At 38.4% G+C, this 15,088-nt stretch overlaps 1 protein-coding gene across 1 annotated transcript; it reads left to right on the top strand.

Moving 5' to 3' along the window:
* The first annotated feature begins 1,349 nt into the window (after positions 1 to 1,349).
* On the top strand, positions 1,350 to 5,915 carry ackr3b (atypical chemokine receptor 3b). The gene is made up of 2 exons (XM_065240026.1): positions 1,350 to 1,492; positions 4,065 to 5,915. Exon 2 carries the CDS (start codon positions 4,101 to 4,103, stop codon positions 5,199 to 5,201), a length of 1,101 nt encoding a protein of 366 aa, XP_065096098.1. The 5' UTR covers positions 1,350 to 1,492; positions 4,065 to 4,100; the 3' UTR covers positions 5,202 to 5,915.
* The last annotated feature ends 9,173 nt before the right edge of the window (positions 5,916 to 15,088 follow it).

Below are 15,088 nucleotides of genomic sequence, written 5' to 3'. Positions count from 1 at the left end.
TCCTCCGTTTCGGTGCTGAATGGTTTCAGAAATTATGTGTATTGTTTAGGCAGGTGTTCCATGTGTTTACGTGTTTAAGCACACTGGTCTATTATTCACCGAATCAAAAAATAATGCTGGCAAAGATTCAGCATTTTCCGCTGGATGTTTTCTTTACAGTCACATTTAACTAGCATATCACTTTTCAATCAACTCTCTCACATTGTTAGAGGAAGTTTAATAATGTTTTCCAGTTTGATTAATGAACATCTATCAATTCATTCATTAACCTCTACTCCCTTTGTCTCTACAATCAAATTCATTAATACTTCTAAACAATCTAATCAAGTTTCCTTGTTGCCTGTTACAGTTATAAGCCACATGATACAATAGCCCTTGTGTTTTGTCTGAACATAAAGCTAAACAAGGGCCAGCTGAAAACTCACAACAGGTGAGCGTCCTCGTGGCTAAATTAAGTCTTTGAGGCATTGCCAAGAGGATGCATGGGGAATGCTTGAAACTGAATGAATGAAACTGTCTTGAGACAGGAAGCATAACAAAACAAAATTCACCTGTTTCCACTTGCAGAATATTCTGCAAGCTCCTTTTGTTATTATCTTGCATCAATATTTCAACATTTCACAAAAATCATTACCAGGAGGCATAAAGCAGCACTATACCTATGTTATTTGACTGACTGCAAACTAGTCTTACACTCTAAAAATGATGGGTTGTTTCAACCGATGGTTTGGTTAAAATATGGATAAACCCAACCACTGGTTTAAACGAACCTGGAAAATGTCTATATTTGACCCATCATGAATTGAAATGTCCCAGCATTTTTAGAGTTAATATTTAAAAAAATATGATGTTATTTTGTATGATGTCATAAACAATATAGCTGTAAAGGCTACTGGTTATCAGAGTAGCACATTTAAAAGCATTTTAAAATTATTTTGCATGTACAGTATAATAATTGTTAATGTTAAAAATAAATTATAATGTTGTGTTTTGGAATTTTGCATGAAATTCAGTTCCATGTGAGTGCAGGCTACAAGGAAGATTTGAGACAATGTATGGATTATAGTATCATGAGAACGAATATTGTACATTAAACGTATAATAAATGTATACTGTGAAACTAAGATAAGTCCCCAATGAAAGTTTCGCATCTGATGTGCACCTTTGATTTCTCCAAACAACTCTCGTGCGAAAACAAAAACACAAAAGCTTATTCTGAGATTTGAATTGTCGTTTTTGTTCAGGGAATGGAAATCCGATGTGTCGCACGTCCGCCGTTCACATTGTTGTTGGACAGAAACCTGAGTGATTCACTTTTCCGATCGGCCTCAGGAGGCGTAACTCACAGCACTATATGAGCAAGTGCAGCCGAAGCGCAGAGGGACAATCACACCATCCTTCTCCGTGTGCGGATAACCACAGTACTGTCACATTCTCACAGCCATCGGGAATTTTTTAAAATAAAGGAGCAACAAAGGATACAACAAGGATTGTAAGTTACTTTTACGTCTTGTTTGTGTGTGAGCGAGGGGGGTTGTTAAACTGAGCCTTTTGAAAGTCGTATCGGACAACAGGCTACGTTAAAGCTTCAACTCTCAAAACTTGATGATGTAAGTTTTGAGAAGACATAGAGTTAAATTTCAAAAAGACTGCGTGTAATTTGCTAGTAGTAAAAGCTGGAAGTTAAGGTACTTGAAAGCATTATTTAAAAAAATCTAAGCACTCTCAGTTGGTGGTGTGGATTACTGGTGTCCCATCACGCACGGATTTAATACCAATCCCCGATAATAGCCTACTTACTGGGAACTAAGCGATTTAAAACATTAGAGGCATACACTCGTGTATTTTTAACGTGCAAGAACAGATAACTCTTTTTTTGTTGCTTTTTTGCTAGTTTAGGAAAATAATGATCATGTTTGTTGTCTTTAACGTTTCTTTCTTGAGGTGCGCTAAAAGGAGTTTTATTTAACAGTACTGAACTTTGTAAATGCGGGAACTTGCATTACTTTATAAACTTCTATTCAATTTACACTTTATTTTGATAAACCCCTGTTGATAGAATGAATTGATTCAGAAACTAGTTCAGTTCCTTAAGTTTATTTTTAGTGATCTGTTAAAGTTTTCATACTTTTCTTTTTCGCAATCACATTTACAGTGCAGAAGTCACATTTTTAGTTTATCTTGTTAACACAATCATCTAAACATCCTTAAAACCAGACATAGTCACTTGAGCAGCAAAGGATATTTATCTGAAAACAGGATATAACATCTTGTTTCCTTTTGCCTTTCTAAGTGTATATATATATATATATATATATATATATATATATATATAATGTTCAGGTAATAGTTTTGGAAAACAAGATATAAAAACGGATTAAAACCAAGATTTTTGCTGCCTGTGTACAGAGAAGATTTCATGCTTTAACCATGATAATTCCTTTGCTTTGTGCTTTCAAAACCCTTTGGAGTGAAACAATACTGAGTTTCAGGGGACTTTAACTGAGAGACACAGGGAGTGGGGGAAGGCGGGTGTGAGAGGGGGACAGCATGGAGAGTCGCTGTGTCCACGGCTAACTCTTTGTGCGGGCAAGTGTGCTTGCTGCCTAGGGCCGTCAGATCAGGTGAGGGAGCCGCTGTGTTTAAGCTGTGTAAACGCAACACATTTACAACAAGGTGGAGGATGCTTGAGGCCGTCTGTAATGGACCGGCATGTTTTATTGCACCTGTTTTTGTATTGCACCTGGTAACTGAAAATGTCCAATTCAGTCCTTGTTTCAGAGAAGAGACAGCAAGCTTCATCTTGCAGAAACCAAGGATCACAGGATGCATTAGGAGCAGCTGTGCATCTTCTCATATTTCCTTTAATGATATTAAGCCGAGGCGCTAACAGTGTTCCGGGTCAAAACAGCTGGTTGATTTGGAATGAAAATAAACAAAATCTATGACTTGATGGTTCTTTAGCAAAACACACTACGGGCGTCCTTTGCACCTCACGGCAGGCTTTTTGTAAACCGATATGTTGTTTAATATTACCATGCTGACTTAAAAAATGACAATTTTTATGAAAGACTTTAGCTGGGTGTGACATTTATGCATCGTTGCACGAAGTTTCAGTTATGTTTTTTCGAAGAATTCTTGGCAGCGTTTTAACTGATGCTTCCTGAGATATTACCCACACTACTACCTGTACCTTCAAGGGTTGAAGATCACAAATCTGTAATTGGAAACACGTTTGCATCTGTGTCTGAGAATGTACCAAAACTTCAACATCACGCCAGTGTGCCTGTTCTTTTTAGCCTCTGGGAGTTCAAAGCCCAGCATCCAGCCCTCAAGCTGAGCATATCATATTGAGAAAATAACCTTTCACCTCTCTGTCACAGAAAAGCAGCAGCCGTCCTCCCTTTCCTCTGTCTATGATCTGTCCCACTTCAAACTGGCATCAGTCTCATTCTCGTGCATCAAGGAGTACTGCACTCTGCTCTTTACCTTTGTACTCCCTCGCGTGGCCTGTTGGTTGTGCTGAATTTTTTGTATAGCCAGACTGCCTTCCATTTGTCATGTATATCTGGTAAGCTTTTTTACTGGGTCACAGCTTGAGAACAGTGGTCTGCCAAACAGCTTTTGCTCAACCATATGAGTATTAAGTCCATATGTTTAAAAGTGGAACATCACAGCCTTATAGCACCAACTTTGATGCTGCATTTAGTTTGACAATACGAGAGGAGGATACTAAAGCAATAAGTCACTTAACTTCGGAAGGTATATAGTGGATAAGATTTGCAAATATAGGTCCCGGTGATTCCAATCTCTTGCCAGTGTTAGTATGAATGTGTTTCTCATAAAGCAACCCAGTAACCCTGAGAAACAACCCTATGTAGCGTGCTGTTAAGAAGAAAAATCCTCCTAAGCGGTACGAGGTCCTGCCCTCTGACACAGGACCCTGTTGTCTTTAAGATGTTTCAGATAATATGTGTTTTACAAATAAACAATTTTTCTGTCCCTCTAAGTTGAATTGGTCTGTCTGCCTATGTGTAATAACAGCTGATTTCTTTTTGTTTCAGGTTGCCACGGCAGTGTCCCAAAAGAAGCCGGGCAAGATGAGTGTAAACGTGAACGACTTTAATGACATTTTGGAAGCGCTGGGTGATCTGAACTTCTCAACCCTGGACGATAACATGTCCCACGTTGTGGGAGAGGTGTGTCACAGCGTCTTCAGCCAGAAAGCCTTGCTGTATGCCCTCTCAATTCTCTACATCTTCCTCTTCATCATTGGCCTGGCCGCCAATGCTCTGGTGGTGTGGGTGAACGTGCGAGCTGAGAGGAACCGCTACGAGACTCACTTGTATATCCTGAACCTGGCCATTGCTGACCTCTGCGTGGTGGCCACTCTTCCAGTCTCCATTAGTTCTCTGCTTCAGCTCGGGCACTGGCCATTTGGAGATGCCATGTGCAAAATCACACACCTGATCTTCAGCGTCAACCTCTTCAGCAGTATCTTCTTCCTCACCTGTATGAGTGTGGATCGCTACCTCTCTGTGACTCTTTTTGGAGACAGTCCCAGCCAGAAGAAGAAAAGGACAAGGCAGCTAATCTGTGTTGGCGTTTGGTTGCTGGCCCTGATCGCTGCCCTGCCTGAAACGTACTTTCTCCAGGCTGTAAAGTCAAGCCATTCAGACAGCATTGTATGTAAGCCCGTCTACCCAATGGACAGTATACGAGAATGGACGGTGGGAATCCAAATGAGCTTCATCATGTTAGGGTTTGCCATCCCATTTCCAGTCATTGCAGTGTTTTATGTCCTTCTGGCCGGGACCATTCAACCATCTGCTGACCATGAACGGCGAATCAGTCGTCACCTCATTTTTACCTACATTGTGGTGTTTGTAGTGTGTTGGCTGCCTTACCATGGAGCATTGCTGCTTGATACCTTAGCCCTCCTCAACATTCTGCCCTTCAACTGCACACTGGAAAACGTCCTCTATGCTGCCCTAAATCTCACCCAATGGTTCTCCCTCCTTCACTGTTGCGTGAACCCCATCATCTACAATTTTATCAACAAGAACTATCGCTATGACCTCATGAAAGCCTTCATCTTCAAGTACTCAACCAAAACTGGCCTCGCTAGGCTTATCGATGCCTCACATGTGTCTGAGACAGAATACTCTGCTGTTGCTGTAGAGAGCCAAGGTCCATTATGAACATTTCACAGTGGTGTTGATCAACACCAAACCGCTATTAAAAGCTCAGATATTAACGGGGAACAGTGATAAAGAGATAAAACTCTCTGTCTTGTTCTTGGGACACAAAAGTATATGTTTTGTAAAATAGCAAAACAGGAAAACTTTATGTACATACAGTTTATGCTCCTTTATACAGAGAGGAATGTTTATATCTTTTGTAAATTTTTACGACCATTATAGATGTTTTGAGAAAGCACTTGTTCCGACTTGATTTGTAAGTAAAGTAGCCTTGTTTACTGCATGTAGCTAGGCGTATCAGAGAGACTCGTAACCCACTCTCCACTTATCTGTGTTTTTTTCTCTATCAGCCAGCCAGAAAGGCTCCAACATGTTAGACTAAAGGTCACGGTTTCATACACATTAATGTTCAGCTATGACTATGGAAAAAGGAAGTGGAATATGGAAAACCCAAACAATTGTGGAGAGAAACCTAGGTCTAAATAAAGGTTAGATTTAGCTATTGTAAATTGATGTAGTGTGCTATACTTCTTGTGGAAAATAATCGACTTTATGCATACAAGTGCATTTCAGCAACAATGTTAGGAGCATTGTACATGATTTGTAAATAATATGATATTTATATACTCATGCGTGTGTATGTTCAGTATTTTGAAGTATTTTCTGACATATAAAATATACATTATTGAAATAAAAGATGTATCATTCTTGCAATCATCTGGAGGTGGTTTGTTTTGTGTGATTACAATGGTACCCGTGAGCACTACCATGAACTAAAATTAGGTTTGTAATAGATGTCTTTTACAACATGGCGAGAGGACACGTGCCATGTATTACTATAATTTTTATTAAGTTCAGACCTACATTGGCTCAAAGAGAGGGAATGTTTTAATTTATACCAACTGTTTCAAGAGTCTTGTTTTTTCTGCTTCTCATTTGAAGCTCTGAAAAAGTTCCAGGTGTTTGAAATGGACATGGTTCAAAGAAACACGCTTTTTGCTGTGACTCACAGTCACAGTTCAAATTACAAACGTGATTATTACTGTTCACTCACAAGTGGAAAGCCTGCAGTTATAAACAAGGTTCATTTGGCCCTGTGAAACAAATGAAATTAAATACCAATTCGTGGTGCACACAAACACTTTGATGTGTTATGGAAGAATGTGTACTTGGAAATTCCCTCCAATTACTCATTATAAACAACATTTGTCTGTAATTAAGCACATGAATAAAAGAGGCAGAAAGTTATTGATGTTAAAGTGTATAACAGGCTGATATTGTAACACTGTCTGCGTCTAAACACATTTCCAAAACACCTACCACAGATTGCACACAAAAATATTTTTTAACTGCACAATGCAGTTTTGGCTGGTTTCTGTGTTTTGGAATTGACCATCAGCTGCTTCAAACTGATTATTAGCTGGTCATTAGCTGAATGACTAACTACTATGTTCCAAAAACCAGTTTGACCACCTTAGGCTGGTATTACCAGTTGGTTTCTCGCTGATTTAGTCTATCCCATTAAAAAACATCTATCATTACTTAAGATCCATAGGGTGAACAGGATGAATATACTGTTACAAAATGATCAAAATATGTACCCTAGCTATCACTGGGTCAGCACCCGAGCATTGGTTTGGCTTGCATTTTAGATTTCTTCCAGCTATTTGGGTTTAGGAAGAAACAAATAAATTTAACCAAATATTTAACTTTGAACATGAAGAAGTGTATTGTCCACGTTTGTGTACAACAGGTTCCAGTTTATAAACACAGAATTAAGCATTATGGTGCAAATAACAAAAAAATTTGATGCCCATGTATGTGGACACACCAGGTCTTAGGTCGTAATATATACCTTTAGGTACAGATATGTATGCATTTGGTACCAATATGTACCTCTGAGCCACATATTTTTATACTAATATTTTTATACTAATAGTTACTAATATGCACTCTTTGGTATCAATATGTACATCTGAGGTACTACTATGATTTCATTGGGTGCAAAGCTGTACTTTTTGAAAAGGTACAGTCCCAGTGACTGCTGGGTTACATATTTTGAAAAAAAAAAAAAATTCTGACAGTGTAGAATTCCAATGAGCTTTCTGACACATTCTCCTCAAAGAGAGCTGTAATGTATCCTGATAGTGATCCCAGAATGCATGACAGGAGTGATGAAGGATTTGTGAGAGTGTAAATGATGAAGTGTGGTTCCGTGAAACGGCAATAAAACAAATACCTCCATGGCATCTTGATGGAATGCTCTGTTTGACTGTCATGTTAAGGTCAGATAATGAAACCTGAGCATTGACCGACAATGATTTATTGTAGAAGTTTGATGGACTATTGGTCACTATTTGATGGACCATTGGTCACTAGCACGTGTTACTTCTGTCAGGTTAATGGTGGCCGGTACAACTGGGTAGCTTTCGAAAATCGAATGATGAATGAGATTTTCTACTGACACTGTACAAGTAAGATGTCAATCTATATTGACAAGGAATCCATGTTTTTTTGTGCTAAAAATTGTCATTCTGCAGAGAAAGGCATTTGTATATAAACTGCACACACAGTGAAATTATTTATTTTGTTTTGCCAACAGTATCACAGGAGATAGATTGTTCATTTCTACTGGTAGCTGCTGTGTAGCATTGCTGCTCATTTGCATACATTTAAACTTTCCCCACTTTTGGCAAATTGCTACACTGTCAAATCGGTTGCTTTAAAAATCAATTACCTGGAATGTTTCCCAAGCTATTTTTAATATGAGAAATGTGGCACACAGGGGTTTAGCAACACTTTTTAGGGATTCTAGTATGCCTAGCACTTTACCATTAAGGACTACTAGTCACCTAATAAATATTTATGAGAAAGGGAAAGGACTTTTGTTACATCCAAAAATGTGAGAGATTGATACAGAGAGCCATGAGAGTCAGCCAATACTCAGAGTCACTCTCAGTAGATCACTTTACAGGTAGAGAGAAAGTGAAGACTGAAAAGTCATTAGCACTCTAAGGTCATTAATATGCCCTGCTGGGAACCACCCTGTGAGAAAAGCTAATGGGCCATTTAACCACTGTACTGTGTTAAGCCTGTAACACCGCACTGACTCTCAGTTTATTTCTATTGTTTGGTAATGAGACCGCAAGTTCAGATTCACATGCTTTGTGTGCGGGCTGAGATGAAGAAGAGCTCAAAGCTGAGAGAATAGGGGAGATGAAGAGGACAGCTAAATCTAGGAGGATGTTTAAAAAAGCGGATGAGGAGGTCCACGTGATTATTTTCTTAAGAGTGTCCTTGATGAAAAGATGGGCTGCTTTGGCAGAAGGACAATGATGGGAATTTTTACAAAAGTCTCCAGGCGTCAGATACACTTACGTCAGAACTAGAGATGAAACACAAGTTCATTTCCTTGATTATTTTTATGAAATTTGCATGTAACCACACTAATAGTGGAAATGTAGTTTCACTTTGTTTTCTATGTAATCAATGTTCATCAAACTAGAGTAAACTATAGAGACATATGGATGGTTGGAAAGAAACAAAGATGCGATACCAGACAGAGACGCTATTTCCTCCCTTTGCCATTTTACTTAAGAAGCTAAAGTGAAAACAAATCTTCCCCAACAGTTTTAACATCGGATATGGTATAATAATCCTTGGCTATGCTGATAAATTTTACCGGTAGAGAAATGGAAATTACAGTAAGATATAGGCTAAGATTACTGTAAGATATATATATAACACAGAGATCTCAAGGATAAAAATGTAATGTATAAATGTTAACGTAATGAACTACAACATAAAGCATATGGTTTACTTACATTTACGCAATTGGCAGATGCTTTTATCCAAAGCAACTTACAGTAAATTACAAGGTATACATTTTTATCAGTATGAGTGTTCCCTGGATTTTAAACCATGACCTTTTGCGCTGTCAAGGCAATGTTCTACCAGTAAGCTATACACTTATGTGGTAACCCAGGGGTATAAATAAAAAAGATCAGCATTTATTTGTCTACTAGTGTTGTCTACAAACGCATACAATGCCTTTTCTTTTGTAAAGGGTGCATTTTTATTTTAATAACAAAGTCGAATCAGTCAAATCTTTCCAATGGTTTGGTTGCAGAACTCACTGCATAAACACTATGATGCAATGCAAAAGAACACAGAAATGAGAAATTGTGTTATTCGGGTCACAGTAAAACATATAAAAAGAAAGACAAATAAAGTAAATATTGAATGGACTGCATGTTAGCTTGCTTTTTTGATTAAGACTATCTGTAAAGTCATCATTACAAACTTCTAACCAAAGGTGAAGAGTAGTTGTGTGTGTTCTCCCCACAAAACTAGCCATTTGTGAATATAGGAACTGTGTTAGGAACGACACAACTGAATAACTCAATAACCGAAAGAAGAATGTCACACAGCAACTTTATTCGGGTCACAGTAAAACATATAAAAAGAAAGACAAATAAATAAAGTAAATATTGAATGGACTGCATGTTAGCTTGCTTTTTTGATTAAGACTATCTGTAATGTCATCATTACAAACTTCTAACCAAAGGTGAAGAGTAGTTGTGTGTGTTCTCCCCACAAAACTAGCCATTTGTGAATATAGGAACTGTGTTAGGAACGACACAACTGAATAACTCAATAACTGAAAGAAGAATGTCACACAGCAACTTCATTTTTGTCCAATTGTAGTTCGATACTTGTTTCACAAAATGGAGCTACTATTACTAACTGTATTAACCAGGTCTGTTTGTACAGTTTCCACTTAAAGCCCTGTTTTCAGATTGTTTATGATGAAATAGAATGGTTTTGACTGAAATTTTGACATATGCGGCTGCCCTGAGAATTTTCGGGTGTTTGTTTGTCACTTCCCACCTCTATAATGGCTATATAGGTCAACTGGAACAATCCTTCCTAAAATGCATTAAACTTTCGTTTACAAAGATGTGAAACTCACAGAGTGGTCAGGGGTGTTCACTGATATGCTCACACAAAAATCGTTGCAAAAGATGCTTTCCAACAGGTGTTTTAGCATTCGTTGTAAACTTGTGGACCTATTTTTCTAAACGCCTCACACCGGTATATTCTTCCGTTGAGAGCTTGAATAATAAACACTCCGGCCCAGTTGGTGGCGATAATCCGCCTTTGCCAATTGCAAGAATACAAACAAAGTTCCCGGCGCGGAGTAATACCGTACCTCACAGCACATCTAATACAAGTCAAGGGTGTTGGACAACTACGATAAAACCTGTTGGAATGCGTCTTTTGCAGCGATTTTTGTGTGAGCATATCAGTGAACATCCCCTTACCACTTGGTGAGTTTCATGTCTTTGTAAATGAAAGTTTAATGCATTTTAGGAAGGATTGTTCCTGTGCACCTATATAGCCATTATAGAGGTGGGAGGTGATACAAGAAACACCCGAAAATTCTCGGGCCAGCACCAAATTTCAGTCAAAACCGTTCTATTTCATCATAAACAATCTGAAAACAGGGCTTTACGTGTAAAATACCGAACTTGTCCTTTAAAACCAGACTAAATATGAGTTCAGTCGGACTGAAGCATTTATTTGAATTGTATAAGTACAACTAAAGTGCACTAAAGTAAACACATTTAATGAGCTTTTAGGAGCCCACTGCAGAGACAAATCCAGTTACAACCAAAATGTCAGTCTGTTTGTCACAAAGCTATCGTATTACTTCAGATGACTAGGAAAATACTGCCCAAGTCATTTGGACCACTTTTTGATAGTTTTATAGTACTTTGTTGTCATTTAGGAGCCCCAGTTCACATTCACTTCAATGACTATTTGAGATGCCTCGGGTTTTTACTCCTAAAGCCTCCAGTGAATATAAACCTCAGATCACAGCTCTGAGACTATTGCTCTATAAAAAGGTTGTGAGGGGAGCTCAAGTCCCTGACAGACGTATGGGCGGAACCAGAATTTGAGTGAAGGGTAGGGGCACTGCTGTTGTTGTGTAGAGAAAAAGAGTTCACAGGAGACCCATGGCCTGGAGCTTGAGCCTTTGGCAGTAAAAAAAAAACACGAACGAAATTTAGGATGAGGGAAATGCCTTGCGCTGGCCTCCAAGACACGGTACATTTGTGTGCTTTAAACTGAGAACACAGTGAGAATTTTTTGCCCCCCTGAAAGATAAATGTAGCCATGGCTTTCATTCATAATGAAATGGCCTTATAATGTGTGGTGCAATGAACAGTACATTTGCCATCTTTACTTAAAGACAGTCACAAGCTTTCTCACAACTTTTGTTTTTCTATCCAGTTGACTTCAGCTGTTTTTGTACTGAGGTAATGATATTTACTGGTAGAGCATTGCATTAGCAGCACAAAAGGTTCCCAGGCTTGGATGCTTGAATGCACTGTAAGGCGTATGCCAAAATGCATGTAAATATTTTGTATCCCATCATTGTGAACCCGAACAGTACAATGTACTCATTTAAAATAAGTGAACTATACTCAAACAAAGTTTATTCAACTTAAAAGTTTTATGTTTTATCAACGATTTCACCACAACAAGTTCCACAAACTCAAATAAAATTAGTCAAAGAACATCACGAACTCTATTTATTTATAACTTCCAAACTGAGTCATTTCAATACAACAGTCTTTCGTTTAACAAACATTGCAAATAATTAGAAACTTTGGTGGTTGGGATGAGGTTTATGACATTCATAATTCATATCTGCCAGTTAAGCTAAGAAAAAGTCTGGATGCTTTGAATGAGCCTGCATTAGGAGAGCATTTTTTGAAATTAAATTAAATTTTATGTGGTTTTCAGTAAAAATATAGACTCAATGGTGTTAAACATTCATGTTGGAGATTTAGAAGAGTTTGGTGTTTTATAGTTTTGTGGTTACCATTGTTCAAGTGTTGTGCCTGTGCTTAAATGTTGCTCTATCATATAAAAAATAACTGTGTGGAATCAGTGCCAACACTGAGCTTGTTGAATAGTTCATGAACTTAAAAATGTTTAGGCAATGAGTTACTTCATTTTTTTGAGATCTGTTTACTAGGGGTTTACAGTGTACCCCTATACATTTATGATATACTGTAAGAAAATTTGTTACAAGGCAGGTTTTAAAATAAATAAAGGCACAGGTCAAGACTTTTATCAAGCAGGGGACTATATACTGTATTAGTTTGCTTTCACCAAACCCATTCGTATGCCTCCAGAACACTTGAAATATACAGGCCTTGTGGAGTTTTATAATAGCCTTCGTTTGCATCCGTTTGAAGTCTGAGAAGAGGCGGACACAATTCACTCCCACTGTAAACTTAAAACACAAAACAACACTTTAAAAAAATCTCTGTTTTGGTCCCAAAGAACAAAGAATGTCATCGAGGTCTGAACAACACTAGGGGGAGTAAATGATGACAACATTGTCCTTACTAACCCTTTAAGTTTTATATCTTCTTTTAACCTTCCTAATACAAATAAATGTGCATCGGTGCACATCCATGTCCAGAAATAATCCTCTGGCCAAATGTCAAACCCCAAACTTCCGCTTTTACACGAATTATATTTAATTATGGAAACAGGTTCACTGAAAATTGTGCACTTCCTGGTGTCATAATCACAAAACTGAAACACTGTGCTTCATAAAGGTCAAGCCATTTTAAAAATATAGGGAAAGTTTCATACGCTGTAACACATTTAGTTTCTTACATATCTTGTTACAACGTTCCCTTTTGTTTAATATCACAAAGCGTTAAAGAAACATTACACTGCCAAATCTCCCATAAAGCCAGTTAAACTGGCTTATTCAGGTTCAGTGGCTCTTCACATGCATGTCACTTTTCTTTAAATCTTATAGTAAGTTCTGCTATTCTTGCCCTCATTGCAACGGGTGTGTGTGTGTGGTTGTGGTGGACTTTTGTTTTAATTCCAGTTCGTTATCAGGGACTGTGTGTCTCAGGCAAGCTTATCAGCATTTTGCTATGGTGAGATCCATGTTTAGAGCAGTGGCCAATTGTGAGGCCTCAGTCAAGTGTACGGGATTGTATGTAAAGCCATTAAGAGCTGCTCACTAATGCTTCACTAAATCACTGACAGAATGAAAGGCAATGTGATAAGAGAAAAGACTCTTATAGAAAAAAGGGTGTGAGAAGTGTGGAGACATTCAATTCAAAACAGCATGGGACCTAAAAAGGTCCTGAATCAAAATCTTGAAATGTCCACATGGTCATAGATTTGAAATGCTAGTTCTAATTAAAGCAGTATGAAAGCAATTCTTTTTCACAGCTCTGAAACATGTAAATATAAGATTTGTGTTCTGCGAGGTGATGTTTTGACAAAAAGGTACAAATCCACATTTATATATACAATGATGTGGTAAAAAACTGAAAACTTTCACGTATACGCGACAACATTGTCAAAATTATCCGCATTCACATAGATCAGCAAACTAACAAACAACCGCTATACTTGGTGATGTAATTTTGTAAAAAATTATGTACTGTACACACGCTTGCCAATAGAATAAACACATTGGGCAGTTTCCCGGACAGGGTTTAGATTTAGCCAGGACTAGGCCTTAGTTATATTAGGAGATTAAAGTAATTTTACAAACATACCTTACAAAAACATTACCGTTGTGCTCAAAACAAAGACACTAATATATTTTAAGAAATGTCAGTGCAAGCTGATTTCAGTTAGGACAACTCAAACAAGCATTTTTATCTTGGACTAGACTTAGGGCGCACTCACACTGTCCAAATCAAACCACGCTCAGGCACATTTGACCCCCAAAGCCTGGTTCGTTTGACTAATGTGATCGCTCTGTAAAACACCCAGACGCAGATGAATCATGCCCTGGCCGGTTTGAGGAGGTGGGCTGGAGTGCGGTTCACTTGGGCTCAGGAGCGGAAGGTGCAGTGTGATCGCTAATCTCACCAAAGTGCGTTTCAAAAGGAGAGACGTCAATTGCATGACCACTCACCTTCATCTGCCTTCGTTAAAACATGTGAGAGGGCTGTGTGTCATTGCGCACCAAATGATTCTGAAAATAAACACAGTCTTAACATTAAGATGGGTTTCAGTGTTAATAGAGCGCTTTACTTCCTGATTTGTTTAAAACAATTGCATTCTAATGATGAAAGCGCACCCAGGCTCGGATCGATAAAAGTACAGTGTGAGTGCATGCTTCTTGGGGAGTAGGGAGGGGGACAATCGCGCTGGGGCATGGTTTGGTTTGGCTAATTTGAGTGCGCCCTTAGCCCTGTCCGGGACACCGCCCCATAAGGCGTTTAAGGACCCTGCGTAAATGAACAGCCAAAACCATTTCAATTTTGGTTGAAAATGTTGTCATGTAAACGGCTCCTAAGGGCAAATTTCAAAAAGCGTTTTTGCACTCTTTAAGGGCACTTTGGTAAATACAAAAAAGGTAACAAACAAAAGTAAACTTCCTTTATAAAGGGCCCAGAAGCCGGTTAAAAACGGTTATGGATCAATATGTGATCTTTCACTGCCAAAAATGTGACTCAAATTATGCTTAATCCCCTGCTAGGTTACCAGTACAGTCTTGGTCTGCTGATGAATGGATTTACCGATGGGAGTGTTGAACCTGGTAATGAATGACCTTGTAGTAGAGACAGAACCCGCAGACTCACTCTGCTCAAGTTATACTGTGAGGTGACCTAACCTCAGATCAGGTGAGAAGTTACAATGAGAAACCTGCTGCCCCAAGCACACAGTGGATACTTAACACCAAATCTCAGCACCTGGACAGGACTCTCTTTCTCATCACGTCTCCATCCTCAGTTTTCTATCTTGGTTTCTGTTTTCTCTTCCTTCTATTCATTTTTAGGAACTGCCTATAGCTATGAAGAATAGGAATGTCACATTGATGTCAT

The sequence above is a fragment of the Paramisgurnus dabryanus genome, chromosome 7 (genome assembly GCF_030506205.2).
Source record: "Paramisgurnus dabryanus chromosome 7, PD_genome_1.1, whole genome shotgun sequence".
Classification (NCBI taxonomy): Eukaryota; Metazoa; Chordata; class Actinopteri; order Cypriniformes; family Cobitidae; genus Paramisgurnus; species Paramisgurnus dabryanus.
This window is presented reverse-complemented; position numbering and strand designations above follow the sequence as displayed.